Source organism: Hyposmocoma kahamanoa, unplaced genomic scaffold (genome assembly GCF_003589595.1).
Source record: "Hyposmocoma kahamanoa isolate Upper Pololo Valley unplaced genomic scaffold, ASM358959v1 94, whole genome shotgun sequence".
NCBI lineage: Eukaryota > Metazoa > Arthropoda > Insecta > Lepidoptera > Cosmopterigidae > Hyposmocoma > Hyposmocoma kahamanoa.
Genome location: NW_020654878.1, coordinates 8,719,751 through 8,736,657, shown reverse-complemented (window position 1 = coordinate 8,736,657; position 16,907 = coordinate 8,719,751). Strand labels below are relative to the sequence as shown.

At 35.2% G+C, this 16,907-nt stretch overlaps 1 protein-coding gene across 2 annotated transcripts in view; it reads left to right on the top strand.

Moving 5' to 3' along the window:
• Positions 1–16,907, top strand: part of LOC113237756 (homeotic protein Sex combs reduced) — a 52,301-nt gene that overhangs the window by 652 nt on the left and 34,742 nt on the right. For both annotated transcript variants that reach the window (XM_026474393.1, XM_026474392.1), the window contains exon 2: positions 2,250–3,162. In XM_026474393.1, coding sequence (XP_026330178.1) covers positions 2,400–3,162 — 763 coding nt within the window. In that variant the 5' untranslated portion in view covers positions 2,250–2,399. The remainder of the gene's footprint in view (positions 1–2,249; positions 3,163–16,907) is intronic.

Genomic DNA, 16,907 nt, shown 5'->3' with positions numbered 1-16,907 from the left:
ATAATTTTATTAAAAAAAATATAGGAAGATATCTTTGTAAGATTATCGAATAATTTTATTCAATACCTTCACTTCGATACCAAAATACTTCAAATAAAAATACTTCAATGCCTTCACTTCAATACCAAAATGCATTTTTGGAAAAAGAGAAATTTTGCCTGAAAAAGAGAAATTTTGCCGCTATCTGCGAAGAGTGATTATTTTTTAAAAAAGAAAACAAAAGGGAATATACTTTACGATACAAAAAAAAGCAAATTACTTATATTCACCATGGTAATTAATATGATAATAACTTATGAATAATAATATGCTCTCTGAACCACACAAAAGCCCTTTCTGAAACCGAATGTACCAAAATTAAAACCACTAAAAACACTTCCCCTTTAAATCAAACACGACACAATAAGAGCTATCAAACAGCCGAATTAAAATAAAGAGAGACGTTTAAAACATGCTTCAAAGTCTGGGAAATAAAGAAAAAAAATAAAAATGAAGGGAAAAAGCAAAGAAATGAAATCGTCCGGCCCATTTAATGCCGACCGGACGGACTGACAAAAATTCTAAACTGAAATAGCTGAACACATGTGACTGTATGTCAAAATGTGTTTGGGATGAACAATGAAATATTCAGGATACTGTACCTTTGCTTTAACTATGTTTTATTTGTGTACAAGTAACGAAATTAGAGCAGACGAGTGATTCTTTAAGTTTATAATCTCTTTGGCTGTCTTTCAGAAAAGCTATAACAATGTAAAAGAAATTACATTGGTAGTTTTATGTAATTTTGTTTAAATTACTAAATACAGTGGAGGAAAACACAAATGTTACATATGTAAATTACGTTTTATTTGTGGTTTTGCGCAGATAGAAAACGTTTTTTAAAGTACTTGCTTTAAAAACTTATTTTGAATATTATATGCACATGTTATACAATATTATGTTAAACGTGTTAAAGATGAATATCAATGTCAAGCAGTTCATTAACAAATTATAAATATATACAGTCAATTTTAAATACTAAGTACATTTCCAAAGTAAAGAATTATAGAGTCATATATCAACGTGACTCTATTATTTATAATGTGGACTATGCTTAAGAAAAGTTAAAGTTAATCGTATCTATAACGCAAAAGACTATAATTATAGCACTTATAGATGTAATAAAAACTTTAATAAATATTATTGTATGTGTGACTTTTAATAAAATATTTACCTCCAGCATTATTTTAAAATCATTTGAGTATTTCTAGTAAAATCAGTTTTATCCTTATATTACAAATCGCCCTTATAATAAAAACAAATAATTATAAGCAGTCATGTTTAGGTATGTACAGGAAATTTTTGAACAGGAAACAAAAAAAAACTAATGATAAGATCGACTCATGAATGACTATAAGTGTATAAATATCAAGCATATGCGATTATTCAGATTATCCGAGGCATGCGTAACAAAATTTATGTACATGCACAAAATTTGCAATAAAATTCAAAGTCGCCGCAAAAAATTCACACATACATCATTTTGTGCAAACGCTGCGAATAAATCGAGTACACAATGACTGCTAATTTGCTCATAAAGACGTATGCACTTCGGAGTTCATAAATCGGGAGAAGTCGCATCGGCCTACCGCTTACACCCATAAACCTCTGCGGACACATTTATGGCCTAACCACGTGGCGAAGTCGGGATTTTTTCCGCAATTGACATCTGTAGGAGCTTTAGAAAAACTTCCCGATATTAATTTATTGTTTTAGACCCCCTACACGCAACAAGTGTTTTGTGAGGAATTGTGCAATATTTTACAAAATCAAACTTCTGTGATGGCTTTAAATAACAAATTTAGTTCAAAAATAAACTCGGATGATAAATTCCTACTCTTATTGCTTAGTTTATGTTTGTCTGCGGAGAGATAACTATACAATATATCTTACCATATGGTACGATGAAAAGTGGCAAATGAGGAGTGCGTGTGCTAAATTTACATGTCTATATTTTCACAGCATTTGCATGTTGTACTCAGATAGAAATCTGGCATTAATTACCGCGTATTATGGCTTTATAAAACGTTTTAGTGTTAATTTTACCAAAACGGTAAATGTTATTCACAAAGCGTACATTTTTGATACTCGATCTTGATGTGTGCGTTTTAAAGTAACCTCTTTAGCGCTCGTACATTATCTTCACTAACATTCATCACCAATAACGAGGCAACACACTTGACCAACTAATGTGTCTCATTTTATCACAGGTCCATCAATCAACCTCCACTCCATGAGCACAATTGAAGCGGACGACGTCGGTAGCACTTAACATGTCCGACTAAAACTATTCAGTGCTCATCCGAACGATGACAAGACTCGAGTAAATTTTGGGATATAGGAAACTACCACTGTTATCGATGAACGACCTAAACTACAACGCAGGAATGAGTTCCTATCAGTTTGTTAACTCGCTTGCCTCTTGTTATGGCAACCAAGCTCCCGGGCGCACGGGTACGCCCGTGGAACAAGCCGGGCACCCTGGATTACCGACACCCGGAGCAGATTACTACAATCCGAATGCCGGGACTGGGTATCCGAACGCTTGCTACTCCCCACCACAAGTCGGTCATCATTATCCTCAGCATCCGTACGCGACACCGGCGTCGGGCACACACATGCAGCCACAGTCCATGATAGACTACACACAATTACATCCACAAAGATTGGGCAGCACGGCGAGTCATATGCACCAACATTCGAATCCGAGTCCTGGTGCGTTATCGCCCAATTTAATGTCGACGCCCCCTAGCCAGGCGGCGGGAGCTAGTTGTAAATTCGCCGACACCACGTCTACGACGGGAGTAGCTTCGCCGCAAGACCTTTCTACTTCTTCTGGCCCGGGAAGAACATCGCCCGGCTTCGGAAGTGTTGGTGGACAAAATTCTAGCGGAACCACAAGCACAAAATTAGGGTTGACGACTCCCATCGCTTCACCTGTAGAGCACAAAGCGAATGTTAACCAGAACATCTCTAGCCCTGCATCAAGCACGTCAAGCAACGAAAGCAATGAGGCTAACAACTCTAGTTCAAACAATACGAAGAGCACAAAATCGACCTCTAACCCGCAGGCAAATCCGCCGCAGATATATCCTTGGATGAAGAGAGTGCATCTTGGACAAAGTAAGTAAACTTTTTCTTATTAATTTTGATTAAGTTTAAAATTGTATAACGGTATTGTATTCCGGTCTCGATCGAAGGTTTCTCAGCAAAGAGCTCGTTTCACACTTTTTTACTGCGGCGTGAAATCACAAATGACTCGGCTTCCTCGCGAGTTAACAAGACTTAGCGCGACCACGCCTCCGGTAAAACCAACAGTTTGATGTAATAGAAATAAACTATTCATCAATTGGCGGCCGAGGTGGAGACAAAACAAATTATATATCTATTTATAAAGCATTAGCATGCATTAATGTTGGATCGATACGGCTGGCTGATGGATGGTGTTCATAATAAGGCATAATGGCTTTGTTGGCGGGCGCTACAACTGAACATCCCGAAGCCTTTTTTCTCTTCGACTCCTAATGATGGGGAAAGTGCGTCGTCACAGTGACGTGTGATTTGACGGCTTCTAACCTTCTGGTGTTAACCGTGAATTGGGTTATTCAAGGGTTAATCTGTTTTAAATTGAAATTTGAATTATTTGGACTTCAATCTGTTTGTTTTTGGTTTTTTCCTGGACATATTTCAAATTGTTTGACGTTTTTAAATTGAATTTCTAGTGGCTTTAATCTTTAGCAAATCTTTTATGTTGCCAACTTTAATTAAATTGTACACTAATATATTTTCAAAGCACTGTGTAAAATAAATACAAACATTTGCCAGTTACTCAGAGCAGCAGGCACACATTGTATATACATAAATTATTTGACAATATTTATTTGTGACCACACCGCTTATAATCCTTTTAGTCTCTCTTCACAACTTAAATAAAGCCCGCAAAGGAAAGGCGATTTAATAATACTCTGTCAAAGTCAAAGCAGACTGTGTAATCTAAAATAATTTCAAAACATTCAACTTTATACATACATATATAGCAATGTATAGTTTCATCGTCACACAAATGTCACTCTGTAGATGACTTGAGATAAAAAGTCACAGATGTCGTTCCAAGAAATTCGGCCTTTTGTCTTCTTACTAATCCGTTGTGACCTTGTGAGTGGTTTTTTTATTAGTTTCACTCTTGCATCAAAGTATTCTTAGGTGCTTGCAAATTTTAGTTTCAACTAGGGTTGAATATGATATAATAGAAATATATAAAGCGTAATATAATTTTATACGAGCACATAAAGTTTCGTGCGCGAAAAGCCTTAAGGCTTTGCTGGTGTGCAGTATTCTGTTTTCGAGGCGACAATACTTTTGGATTAGATACTTCATTGATTAGCATTACGTACCTTATCTTATGAGACATAACCTAAATTAGGATTTAGCAACATGCTATTAACGAAGAAATTGCGATGTTGCTATTTTTTACCTATACATTTATTTCAAATGATGATAGTAGAGTGATTTAAGAAGCATAAAATCTCACGTACGCTGTATTTCATATTTATCTAACAATATTTAAAGGAGTAATAAATGACGGTGTAACTATTTTTTCGGATCTAAATTGAGTATATTTGTTTTTTTTTCAAACAAAGCAGCGTGCGTTTTACAGGTCCCGTTGTCACGGCTGATTCACCAACATGGAACCTGTAAAGGCTCAGAAACGTTCGGTTGTTTAAAAAAAAACAAACATACGCCCTTTTAGTAATCAGCGCCTAAGACCCATAAGGCCTAAGAACTATATATATGCAACTACTTTACGCTTTAAAGCGATCAGTAAATTCGTATATAATTAAACAATTTGCTACTAATACGCCAAGAAAGTAGCAACGAGTCTCTACTTACAATCTTAGTACCAGTTTGTTTATCTATAAAACAGTAACTACATTTTATGTACTCACTACTACATAAAGCCTGAACGCCAGACCAGCCTAACCAGTTACACTACATACATTTGCACGAAATGGACTGCCGCTGTTAAATATGCATTATCAGTTCTTAACACGACTCGTCTGCGCATTTAGATATGGCAGCTGCGTGGTATAGAAATGTTTTTCAGAAATTATGTTCTATTATAATCCATGTAGTGTGATCATTTAATTATAAGGTGTAAATAATCGTATTATGAGTAGATATGAGAACCAGGTTATACTTACTTAGAAGCCTAGTTTTTTTTAAATCGGTACCTCCAATGAACACTACGCCGACTTAATTTTTGGACCTGTTCTGTTTTTATTTTTCTTTTTGTTTTTTTCTCGCAAAATTCGTTTTTTGTTTTTGTTTGGAATTTTATTTTTTGGTTTCCTTTTTTTCACCAAATATGGAGGGCATAACATTAGTAAATAAATATAGCTATTTACAAAAATACCAGAAAATGACCAAAAAATAAAGGTGGCGTAATATTCATTAGAAGTATTGGAATATATACCCCAACACATAACTCGAGGCATCTTACTTTTTAAGTATTATTTAATACTTCAATTTAAAAAAAATGTTTGATTGGCTAAAAACTATTGTAGCAATTTGGAAGCTAGTATACTAAACGTCATTTCATGTCCTTGTTGAAAATTTAAATTTGTAAAACCTGAAAAAAACTTAACCATATTTTTGTATTCTGGCCTTTAAAAAAAATTGCATGATAAAAATGTAAATTGGCTTGAATTACGGCCCTGGGAGTGCAGTGACTTATTTGCGTTAATAAAAATTATCTCAAGATATTCTCATGTGATTGTGTTTAATTATAGCGACAGTACCTAATCGAAATAAACTGCAAGTTTGTCCAAGCCTTATTCAAATGTAAAATTTATAAGACTTACCACACACGTGCGATTGAAGGCTAATATGTGAATAGGTATACCGATATTAACATCTATAAAAGGTGTAGGAGTTATTTATTACTTTATCGAGTTACTGATATGGTTTTTTTCAACAGGCTTTAATTTATTGTGGTAATTTCTTATGAACCCGCTGTTTATGAATTAGGTTTTACTAATTTTTATATTAATTTTATGCTAAGATAACGGATCTGAAAGTAGAAACGGCAGGTAGTGCTGTAAGTAACGTTAGTATTGTTATTTTACTGCTAAATGTAGTTTTTCTCCCAAAATAAACAGTTTAATATCAAAATTAAAAATAAAATTAAGCATTCTTTAATCAATTTAATTATTACAATTGAAATATTGTTTTACGTGAACACGATACCTATTTATATAGAATTTATTTCATGTATTTGTTCGTCTTACTTACGATTGTTATAATTAAAATTAGCACAAGAATTTATTCCACTGATTTCCCTACAAAACTATCAGTTGTATAGCTGCACCACACTTAAATATGCATATAAAGTGGAAAACAGGCTAGAGGTCGAGGCCCTTCATGTTTGGAAGCCATAACTCACCGCCGCATGCGTGTCTGACTTATAAGATTTCAATACTCTATTATTTAGCTCTAGTTAGACTCGAGTATGGCAAATGAAGTCGTCATAGCACAGGGTATTTTTCGATGCGTTGTTATAGTTCGATAAAAATATTTTTTTTCTACAGGCGTAACTGTCATTTGTTTCATTTTTTATGGTAAAAGTATCTTACGATAGCTTTTGAGCTTTTGCACTATTTGCATATGACTCATAAGTTTATCTTTTGGACGAATAAATTTGCCATGAATTAGATGTTACATATATTATTACATTACGTGTTCACTGTTTTATACTACATCAACTTGTATACAAGTTTGTGTCAATGCCAAGAAGAGGTGTTCCTCAATGATAGGTACTAGGTCCCCACCGTGCTTGCTCATTATGAATAATGTTTATAAACCATTATACGATGTACTCGTTTCCTCACATCAGTTAATCTTATTACATTTATTATTAAAATAATGTAATCTAATAATAGGGGAGTTATAGAATTTTAAACAGAGATTAACTATTAAACTTCCTTGCGGCATTGACAATGTCCAGAAAGAAAAAATAAGTTTTAATAGCAGTAGAGGTCCTTATGAAAGAGTTCCTTCAAGGAAATTCTACCACATTACCTATTTTTACCGCCAAGCAGTAATGTGAACATTACAGCGTTCCGATATTGATGGGTAAGAGTGCTGGTGTATTTACGGGCACATGGGACTTATGTCTCCGGGTACCGGGCACAGTGGCAGTGTCACTTAGGTCTATGTGAAAACTCTGAGCGGCACTGTAACTGTTACAGACAGGCGTGTCGCTTACTACCAGGCGCACGACTTATTCGTTCCGTCACATTATAAAAAAAAGAAAACCTCTCAATGTACTTTTACATAAAAAGCGTCATCGGGTAGGATCAATATGAAAATTACGTCTTCTATTTCTCATAGTTACTCTCTTTAGTTCTGTTTTAACTCGAATTAGTAAATGAAGTCATAATAAACACTTTAGTATTTAAGTACATCAAAGTGGCGTTTAGTTAGTTTTGCAGTACAAAAACATCTTTCTATTTATGCAAAGTGTTATGATAGTGAAAGGGGAAATTTCACTTTGATCTCAACTTGTTCATAAAATGTTGAAATTAAGTATATTTTATACTTAAAGTAGCAGAATAAGGAGGAGCTTTGTTCCTAAAAGATATTCGTAATTGCAGGAAGACTAAAACGAATAGAGAAAATTGTAATAATTTTATGACCTTCAATTGAATTTTACGACCTCCCTGATCGAGTGGCTTTCACATCGGTTTTCATGGTGTCGCCATCGCTGAGATCCCAGGTTCGATGCCCGGGCTGGTCAATATAGAAAAACTGTCTCAGGTCTGGATGAATGTCGTACCTCCTTTAGTTACTTACTTTGGGATTAAAGCAACGTCAATTCAGATATATATGCACTTAAAACTTAATTATATATATTAAGTTCTATTTTGATTTTTTATTAGCATTTTTAGTCCCACTATTGGACAAAGGCCTCTCCTCTCTTTTCTCATTGCTCCTGATCTTGGGCAACATCTGCCCAGTTCTTTAAAAAGGAGTCCAAGTCATCCCGCTATCGCCGACGTGGTCAGTCGCGTCTCCTTTTTAAATTGTGGGGCTCCTACTCTGTGTTATTCAAGACCACAACTCGCTCAGCATGCTGCAGGTGTGACCAGCCCTGTCCCACTTGGCCGCCTTCTGAGCTACATGAACAATTTGGGTTTGTGAGCGCAGCGTGGTTTCCCTGACACGGTCGACTAATTTTACACCCAGAATGCTGCATTCCATAGCTCGCTGACAAATTCCGGGTTTGGACTTCTGGGGTTTGTCAAAGACCAAGTCTGAGCGCCATAGAGAACTGGAAGTATGTTCAATGCACATAACCATGAACCTACGTTTAAGTGACATCGGTATGACTATTTTGATTATGAAAGAAAATATAAAAACATAATTTTGCAAATAATTTGAATTCTATTATTACGACCTTGCGAACATTTTCTCGTCTCGTGTACACATCACTTTTTTGGATCAAAAACCTAATGGTATTAAATTTTCCTGTGTACCATGAAAATTTATTTTAAATTATCAACCAGCTATCAGCTCTATCGTAAATGGTCAAAATATTTTGCTGCGTGATGGATGTTGTAAAATTTGTTTTGTTTTTTACTGAAATAGCAGAAATAAACTTAACAAATACATGAAACTAACAGAGAAGTTCACGAAAGGTGTTTGTATAAGCAATTCGTGCTTAGCTTTGTGCGCGATAGTTTTGTATGCACGCAAACCCGCCGCGCGCCGGTGTAAAGCAAAGATAGCAAGCGTTTGACTCGACCTCGTATATATTACGCGACGTGCCTTGAAGATAAATAAAATTACGAAAATTTTAACTAAATAAGACAAATAATGTATTATAGATATGATCGAAAGATATAAGAACAAAAGAGCACCAGATTAAGATCTCTGTAAAGTTATTGAAAAATATACATCATATGTAGTACATATTTTGATTTAATACAATTAACCTGAGTTGCACCCACGTTGAGACGATAGACTCTAATTCGGGTCCAATGGATTCGTAGGATTTTTCTTCGTCAAACACGAACGCTCGAACTTGTTTCAATAATAATACGAGTGAGTACATGCGTTGGAAAATGCCTTTTTTGGTTAGGACGTCACTTATGGCCTGGATTGAACACGTTTTATTAATCAATACAGTGCAAAACAAATACGTTTTACTGCATACACATACACGACCCAATACGTACACAATTAAAAGTTTAGTAGCAGTAGATCTCCATTTGAAAGAGTTCGTCCAGCGAAGTAATGCCATCTTGCATATTTATGCCGCCAAGCAGTAATATGAGCATTTCTGCGTTCCAGTTTTGAAGGGTAAGGATGCTGGTGAAATACAGGCACATGGGATTGGTCAAGCTATGTCTCAGGGTGATTGTCCCTCGGATATTTGTGTGCTCTCAGTAACACCGCAACTGTTCTGGAAAGGCGTGTCGTTTATCACCAGGCGCACGACTTGTTCGACCCATCACTTATTATAAAAAAAAAACCAAAAGATGAAGTAAAACAGGCTACAGCTTCACTTAACTTAGTTACTATGTATATTATTATAGTTACTATATAAGTATAATACTCGAAAATGGCCCATGTCTTGATTTTCCATTTAAAAAACACAATTTGTTCTCCAATTTTATCTCAGATCAGATATTTACCCTGACGCGAGCAATTTCATAAACATCCAGTAGAATATTTAATAACTAAAAGACAACCTTTCTCACTGGAACAGCATCTCTTGAACTAAAATTATAGGTCAGCCTTTTAAGTGAGCTAACAAAGCATAATGTTAAGATCTACGATAGCATTTTAAGATCCTTCCAGATTGGCTCTATTATGTACGAAGACTATTGAAGATAGTAATCTAGGTTTTAAACCTGTTCTGTACTTGAAACCTAGTCTATCTACATATAGTTATTAATAAACAAAGATCTTGATATACAAGCTGTTTTATTTTTTATTTTTTTATATAAACGCTGATCATTTCTTATTTTGTCTTTAAAACAAATCACACGTAAAGTAATATAGCAAATTGCTAACTTGTAGAACAATTTATTTTTAAATTGTTTTTATTTTTATCAAGTTGATTGTCTTTTGTTTTCATTGCGGTATTATTTTATAAAAATTGCAAACGAAATTCCCGAGTGTTAATAATAAAAAATATATGATATGTAAAAATGCACATGCGCAGTCACATATCGTTGATGATAAATCTTACTAGTAATCATTATGATAATTAGACAAAATACATTTAAGATAAATTACTTCACAGCACCTACATAATGCACTAATGATGTTAAGAAATTGCAACATAGACAATCTATTTGACGTAGTTCCTTTATAGCACTAAGTATAAACAAGAATGCAATAAAAAGAACTAGAAAATTAAAATTTTACTTACATACCACATCTATATACTTCTTGTCCTACCTGTTCTTAGGGTTGCACTAAGAGCGATTAGTAAATAAATAACAAATTAAATTCCAGTAAAGATTAGTGGCCGAGTCAGCGTTCGGTCATAAATAAATCAACTCGCGCCGGCGACCGCGGTAAATTATGACTCAAATAATATTATGCTAAAGGTATGCTCCGTGGAATAGTATTAAATCGACTGTTGTTGCATATAGAGGCATTCTGACTTTTTTGCAATTAGCGCTTGTTTGTTTCATACCGTAGAAAAAAAAAGTTAATTGATGATGAATCAAAGCTCTGACTTTTAAACGGTTCCCGTCGCATAGCGGCTGTTTACCTGACCTAATGCGACTCGGTATAGCGTCAATAAATAGTATTAGTAGGCACATAATCAAAGCAAGGTTCATTTATCAATTGTTTTTATCAACAAGTTATTACACTAGCTATATACCTTCGCACAGCACCGAAAAACCGCGCCGCCTCCTTGGATGTACTAAAAGTTAGTATGAAATTAGTAGATGTACGAAAATTTTTTAATGTTTTAGAACAATAGCTAATATGGGGTATTTTTTTTCACTTCTAACATAAGTTCACTACTAAGTTCATATTTTTACTACTTATCTACTTCAAACTGATGGACACTGGGTCTATTTTAAGTAGATAAGTATTCCAGTATTTAGTTAAGTTTGACTATAGAAGTCCCATAGGGTATAATGTTATACTTTCGACTACGAAAACACAAATAAATATACAATAAAACATCTATAACCAAACTTTCTACTTATACCATTTCCAAGAAGGTGTTTGTAGATATTCTAATAATAATAACAACATTGTGTGTAGGTATTCTAATCAAAGCCATACTCAACACACACATACACAATAAATTTAATTATGAACGCGCTACATTGGTAAGATCATACAAAGATAAGAGTTATGAAGCAAGAATTCTAGAACGAACCACGCCTGCAACCATTCCACCAATACTCCTTTAAATATTCATAAAGGGTTTACAAGTATATATAGCCATTGGTGATGTAGGTCGGAGGATAAAAATAAATAAAACTTTTGTTAAGGGATTAGTGGAACCGGGCCGCGCGGGTTGGCTGGAGAATTCGCAATGGCGGCGATGTGCCGATGACTTCGCAAAATCTACCTTACAGTTTTTATATGTGTTTAGATATAGGCTGCATTTCTTAACGTGTACGTGTAATCTAAATTGTAAAAATTTCTTTTAAGAAATGAAACAAACGAATACCGCACATTATCAGCTTAATATTAGGACAAATTGAGTCCCAGAGACATGGTGCCTTAAATGCAATATAGAGTTTGATCAAAAAGTGTGTAATCTTAATAATACGTACATACCGTAACGGATGATTACATTGTCATAGGAATTTGCATACATTTATTTTTATTAATTATTCATTCATCAAGGATCTCTGTCATAGTCAACAATAGAGTGTTAGATCATAATTTACAACACTGACCTTAGCGAGTTATATATCCTTAGGATATCGTGTTCTTTTATGTTAGTAGGCAATTTATTTGTTCAACAATTGTATTATAGTAAATTCAATACATTCTGCCTGTATATGTTATTAGATTGCACCTTTACAGCTATCAAAAACCTGTCATTACGTCAATGTCATACAAATTGACAAAAGGACAGACAATCTACGCATGAAAACTGTAAACACCGCTTATAGACGGTTACGCTACTAAAAAATCCGTAATATCGAAAATTAAGGATATCATTAAGGATATCATTACAAACGGGGATAAACGCCATAAAATAGATTTAATAAGTATTTACGCACCTACCCATGATCCCAAATATTCGGCGAGGTGGCACTGTGCCGTGATCGCTGACTAGCTGACCGGTCAACCCACTCAGTATCCTTAATATCGAAAATTAAGTATCCGTAATATCATTACAGACGTGGATAAACGTATTAAATCGCATTAATAAGTATTTACATACCTACCTATTATCCTGACGTTTCGGTTAGGTTACGCCGGCGATAGTCACTCACTGATTGATCTGTGAGTCAGCTCAATCAGTATCTTTAATATCGCTGTTACGACATACTAAGGGTAGTTCTGTTGAACTACCCTTAATATGGCAAAAGATTTACTACCCGTGAGATATAAGATTTTTAAAGTCCTTTGCCTGTGATTGAGCTGGCTGCCTCTTGCTTTCAATCGGAATACTGCAATACTATGGGATAAGGTTTGGTAATGCTACCATAGACTTAAATATCATTCCCTCATTCCCTTGCCAAAATTGTAGTTAAATAAATGTAAGTACAGTTAAATAGTAATATAGTAAAAAATTGAGTTCCTTATATTGAAACAGACAAGAAGTACACCATGTCTTTCTACGTTAGTTTTGATTGTAGTGACCCTCCCTACCTACCCTTAGGGCATACGAGAAGGACACTATAACCTGTGCGCGCACAGGAACCTTACAAGTTCAGGTTCTGACCCCAGATCAGCCAGTGCAAATAGTTGTCACCGACCTCTGTCCCTTGACTTCATCCGGTTCTTCGAGAAGCTAGTGCCTCGGGTGAACCGCCCCGGGTACACGTACAGTACCCTCCCTATTTTTCAGATAGGTACCGGAGCTGTAGGCACGCTCACTTCCTGTTGCGCATTGCACAACTAGCAGTTGCCACCGCTAAGCCGTCGACTATAAGTCCACTACCAAATATCCTAATTGGTGGCGGAGCTGTAAGACATGCTCACTTCCCGACGCCGAAAAACGACATCTCTCCAGTTCCCAATAACCTAAGCGGCTGGAGGGACCGGAGGATATCTAGTTTATCCTCTACTAGCTATCCGGGCTAGTACCGGAGATGCCAGTCGCAGTGTCCTGCGACAATGTCCGGACATAGCTTCCAACTTAAATGGCAACTCACGTGCCCCGCGCATCTCCTCGCATACAGGCCCTCAACTAGACCGCTACTAAGACGCGCTAGCTGCTCACGAAACAGACGCCCCGGCACAAGCAAAACCGGGGCAGAGAAACATGTCCGTCTCTGCAGCTAACCACAAACCCAAGTCCGGGTCCGCCAGAGACGCCAAAGCCGCAAAGGCGTATCACTGGGGAGGGCTTGGCCCGGACGTCCGCCGTACCCTGGTCTTGCCGTAGAGCCCGTAGTCTCTCCGGAAAACCCTATCTCTCAGGTCGGTAGATAGGTACAAGAAGTACAACAAATTTGGCGATTATTTAAAATATTTGTATGGCAAATTGTGCCTATAACAGTGACTATAACATCATTCTTCCTTTTTTAAGTATCAGGGTTTTGTTGGTGTAACCTCCACCAATACTCACGATCTATAGGCAGCTCCTTGACCTCTTTGTAGTTACTGATTTTAACGTTCTCTTTTATTTGTTCACAATATGCTATTTATTCTCTTCTTTTCTTCTATCTTCCTCTCAATTATAACTTTAATAATAGTCACTATTAAAGCTGTAACAATTTCATTCCGGCCTTTTAGTTTCCAGTTCTTACTTAACGTAGTGGCAAATGCTTTTAGGAAGAATGGAAACCAATGCAAGACAACACGCAATACTGACTACTGTTGGATATTAAATTTCTCAAACAAACCGGTGAGAATCGTGTTATATAAACCTTTTCTACTAATACAGGGTCAAAAGAGTATGTTAAGTTTGTCACTTGACATTTAAATTCAACTCTATTTCGTATAAGAACTATGTGCTCTTGACTGGACTTATTCATTTATTATTTTTATTTTCTATACTCTACCTACGTATACCCGGTATACTCTGGTAATGAATTTATTTACCTTCAAATATGATCTATTTTATTTTAATCAACTTAATCTCGTTGTTATAGTTTTTATTTGTATTATTTCCTCGTAACTCGAGGACAGAGGCCTCCAACTCAGTGACTGTCTCAGTAGTCAAATGCCAGTCTTCACCTCTACCTTCAACGTGTAGTAGTGTGTACTGCCTATATCACTCACCCAACTCCGTATCATCACTTGTACTTCTATTCTTTTTCTTAGTTACCCCCTAAAATGTCGCTATACATCTTTATTTGTGGTCTCAACGTAAATATTATATTTTTGTACTCATTGTGGTTTGGTAATGACATCTATATATACAGATGAATTCTTAATTTTATTATTATTTTATTTCATTTAATATTGTCAGTGTTTGTTAGACGATCTCAATATAATACTAATAATAATCAAACTCAACTCAAATCAACCTCAAACTAGGGAATTCACTCCGGGGTACAACGAATAACACTCAGACAGAAGCCAATTTTAGAAAAGTTCATTTTCCAAATTGGACGTAGTTAAGCAAAAAGGAGCCAATCCACAAAATTATCAAAAAATTGGTTGTATGTATTAACGGTTCCCAAAGTCTAAGCTCTTAGATCAGCAAAAAAATCCACCATATAAACATAAATAAATATCTCAGGAATTATAAGTTTTAAAAATAAAACAAGAGTGAGATACACTTTTCAACTTCAAACTGCCATGTCTCGAAAGTGGCTGGCTGTGCATTGGATCCTTTTTGTTTAACTACATCCAATTGATCCTACAGGAATAGCAATAGAATTGGACCATCAAGGTAGTCAAACAAAAAGAATAAAAAATATGCTATAATATCTACAAGTAATGTAGATAATTACTGATGACCGTATAGCGGCTCAAACCATAAGTTAATATTTAGAAATTATGCAAATTACTCGAGTTAACTAGCCGACGATAATTAGATAGTACGTGTTAAAAATTCACAATCGATTGTACCATCTGCCTCTTTCAGATGTCAAGACAAAATTAGTACAAAAATCTTATGTGAAATATACAGTTTACAGACAGAATTTTTGAGATCTAGTATTTTAATTTTTAACTTTTTTATAAATGTCACGATGTTTCATCATGACATGCAATTATTTTTGTGATATTACTCCACTAGTTTATTATAATTATTAATACAAAGGTCGGACACTAAGAAAAAATTTCTTCGATCGGGCTTTAGTCGAACCAGCGCCTCCTAGCAAATCGTGCTAGACGCTATGCTAACTAAGCCACGGAATGAACCAACAGACCTTACGAATTTTTCTATGTGCTTGTTGCAGATCTGTGTTCTTGGTTTTATTTTTAGTATGTTAACAACAAACTTGATAAAAAGTTTTGATAAAAAGTCTGTGATTTAACCGGATGTGTTTAATAGGTTCTTTTTGTAGTCGGTTAATAAATAATATCAAGATTTTAGTAAGCCTTTACTTAAAAAATTAATCAGAAAATTAGGTATCTGTGGATACATATTTTGCTACAAACAATTATAAAAAAGCGAAGTCGTGAAATAAGTAGATCATAAAATCAATTAATTAATAGTGTTATAAGAAAACTATTCATTAATTAATTACTTACGATTAATGAACCACAGATTCAATTAAAAAGCAATTGATTGATTATAATAATTATATACATTAAATTACTATAACGTTTCAGCGTAATAAGAAGTGTACGTTTTTGTAAACCATCTTTTTCTCTCCAAAACTATATACATACATTAAAGTACTATATAAGTTTAAGTAAAATAAGAAGTGTACGTTTTTGTATACCATCTTTTTCTCTTTAAATAATCTATTTCATAATTTTCAACAGTAGTACAGACTAGGGGCGGACTCGAAATGTCAAAGATTTTTTCTTTTTTACAAAGTAACTAATATTTAACTGATTTTTATTTCTTTTACTCACAACACGAGTCTCATTCGAGCTTTGGTGGCTCTTGTCGAGACAATCTCGGTGGCCCAGTGATTATCACTGTGTTTCGGGTTCGATTTGGCGTAGAACCAATTTAAAAACGATCGTTGTTAAATTAAATCTGATCTGGGTGTGTGGATAATGGCCGTTTATGTTAATCTGGTACACATAGATACGAAATTCCCTAGTTTGAAACCTGGTAGTTGGCAATCTGGCAAATTATTGTGCAAAAAAAGCACGAGTCGACACACCTTGTAATTTCTACCCTAACAGATTGTTCTACGCTTGTTCTAGATCCTTGTCTCATCTACTACAAGCCACTAGGTCAAAAGATTGAATCAGACCGAATTTATTAAATTAAAGGTTACTTACAATACGATCATTGATGTAAAAATCCAACGCCACCATGGTCCACCCATTTATGTCAGACAACTGAGCATGGGTCTCTTCTAAAAAGAGGGTTTAGGCAATAAAGGTCACGCTAGCTCAATGTGGATTAGGAATTTCACTTGATTGCCAAGGATTGTGAACCATCTTCGACGTGCAGGTATCGCAACTAAATATTGACAAATGTACGTAATTTAGAAATTAACCCTTAAGGGTTCATTTAATACAAACGCGATGCTCCGTGCCCAATCTATAAAATATTGCAGCGGTCTCCTGTACAC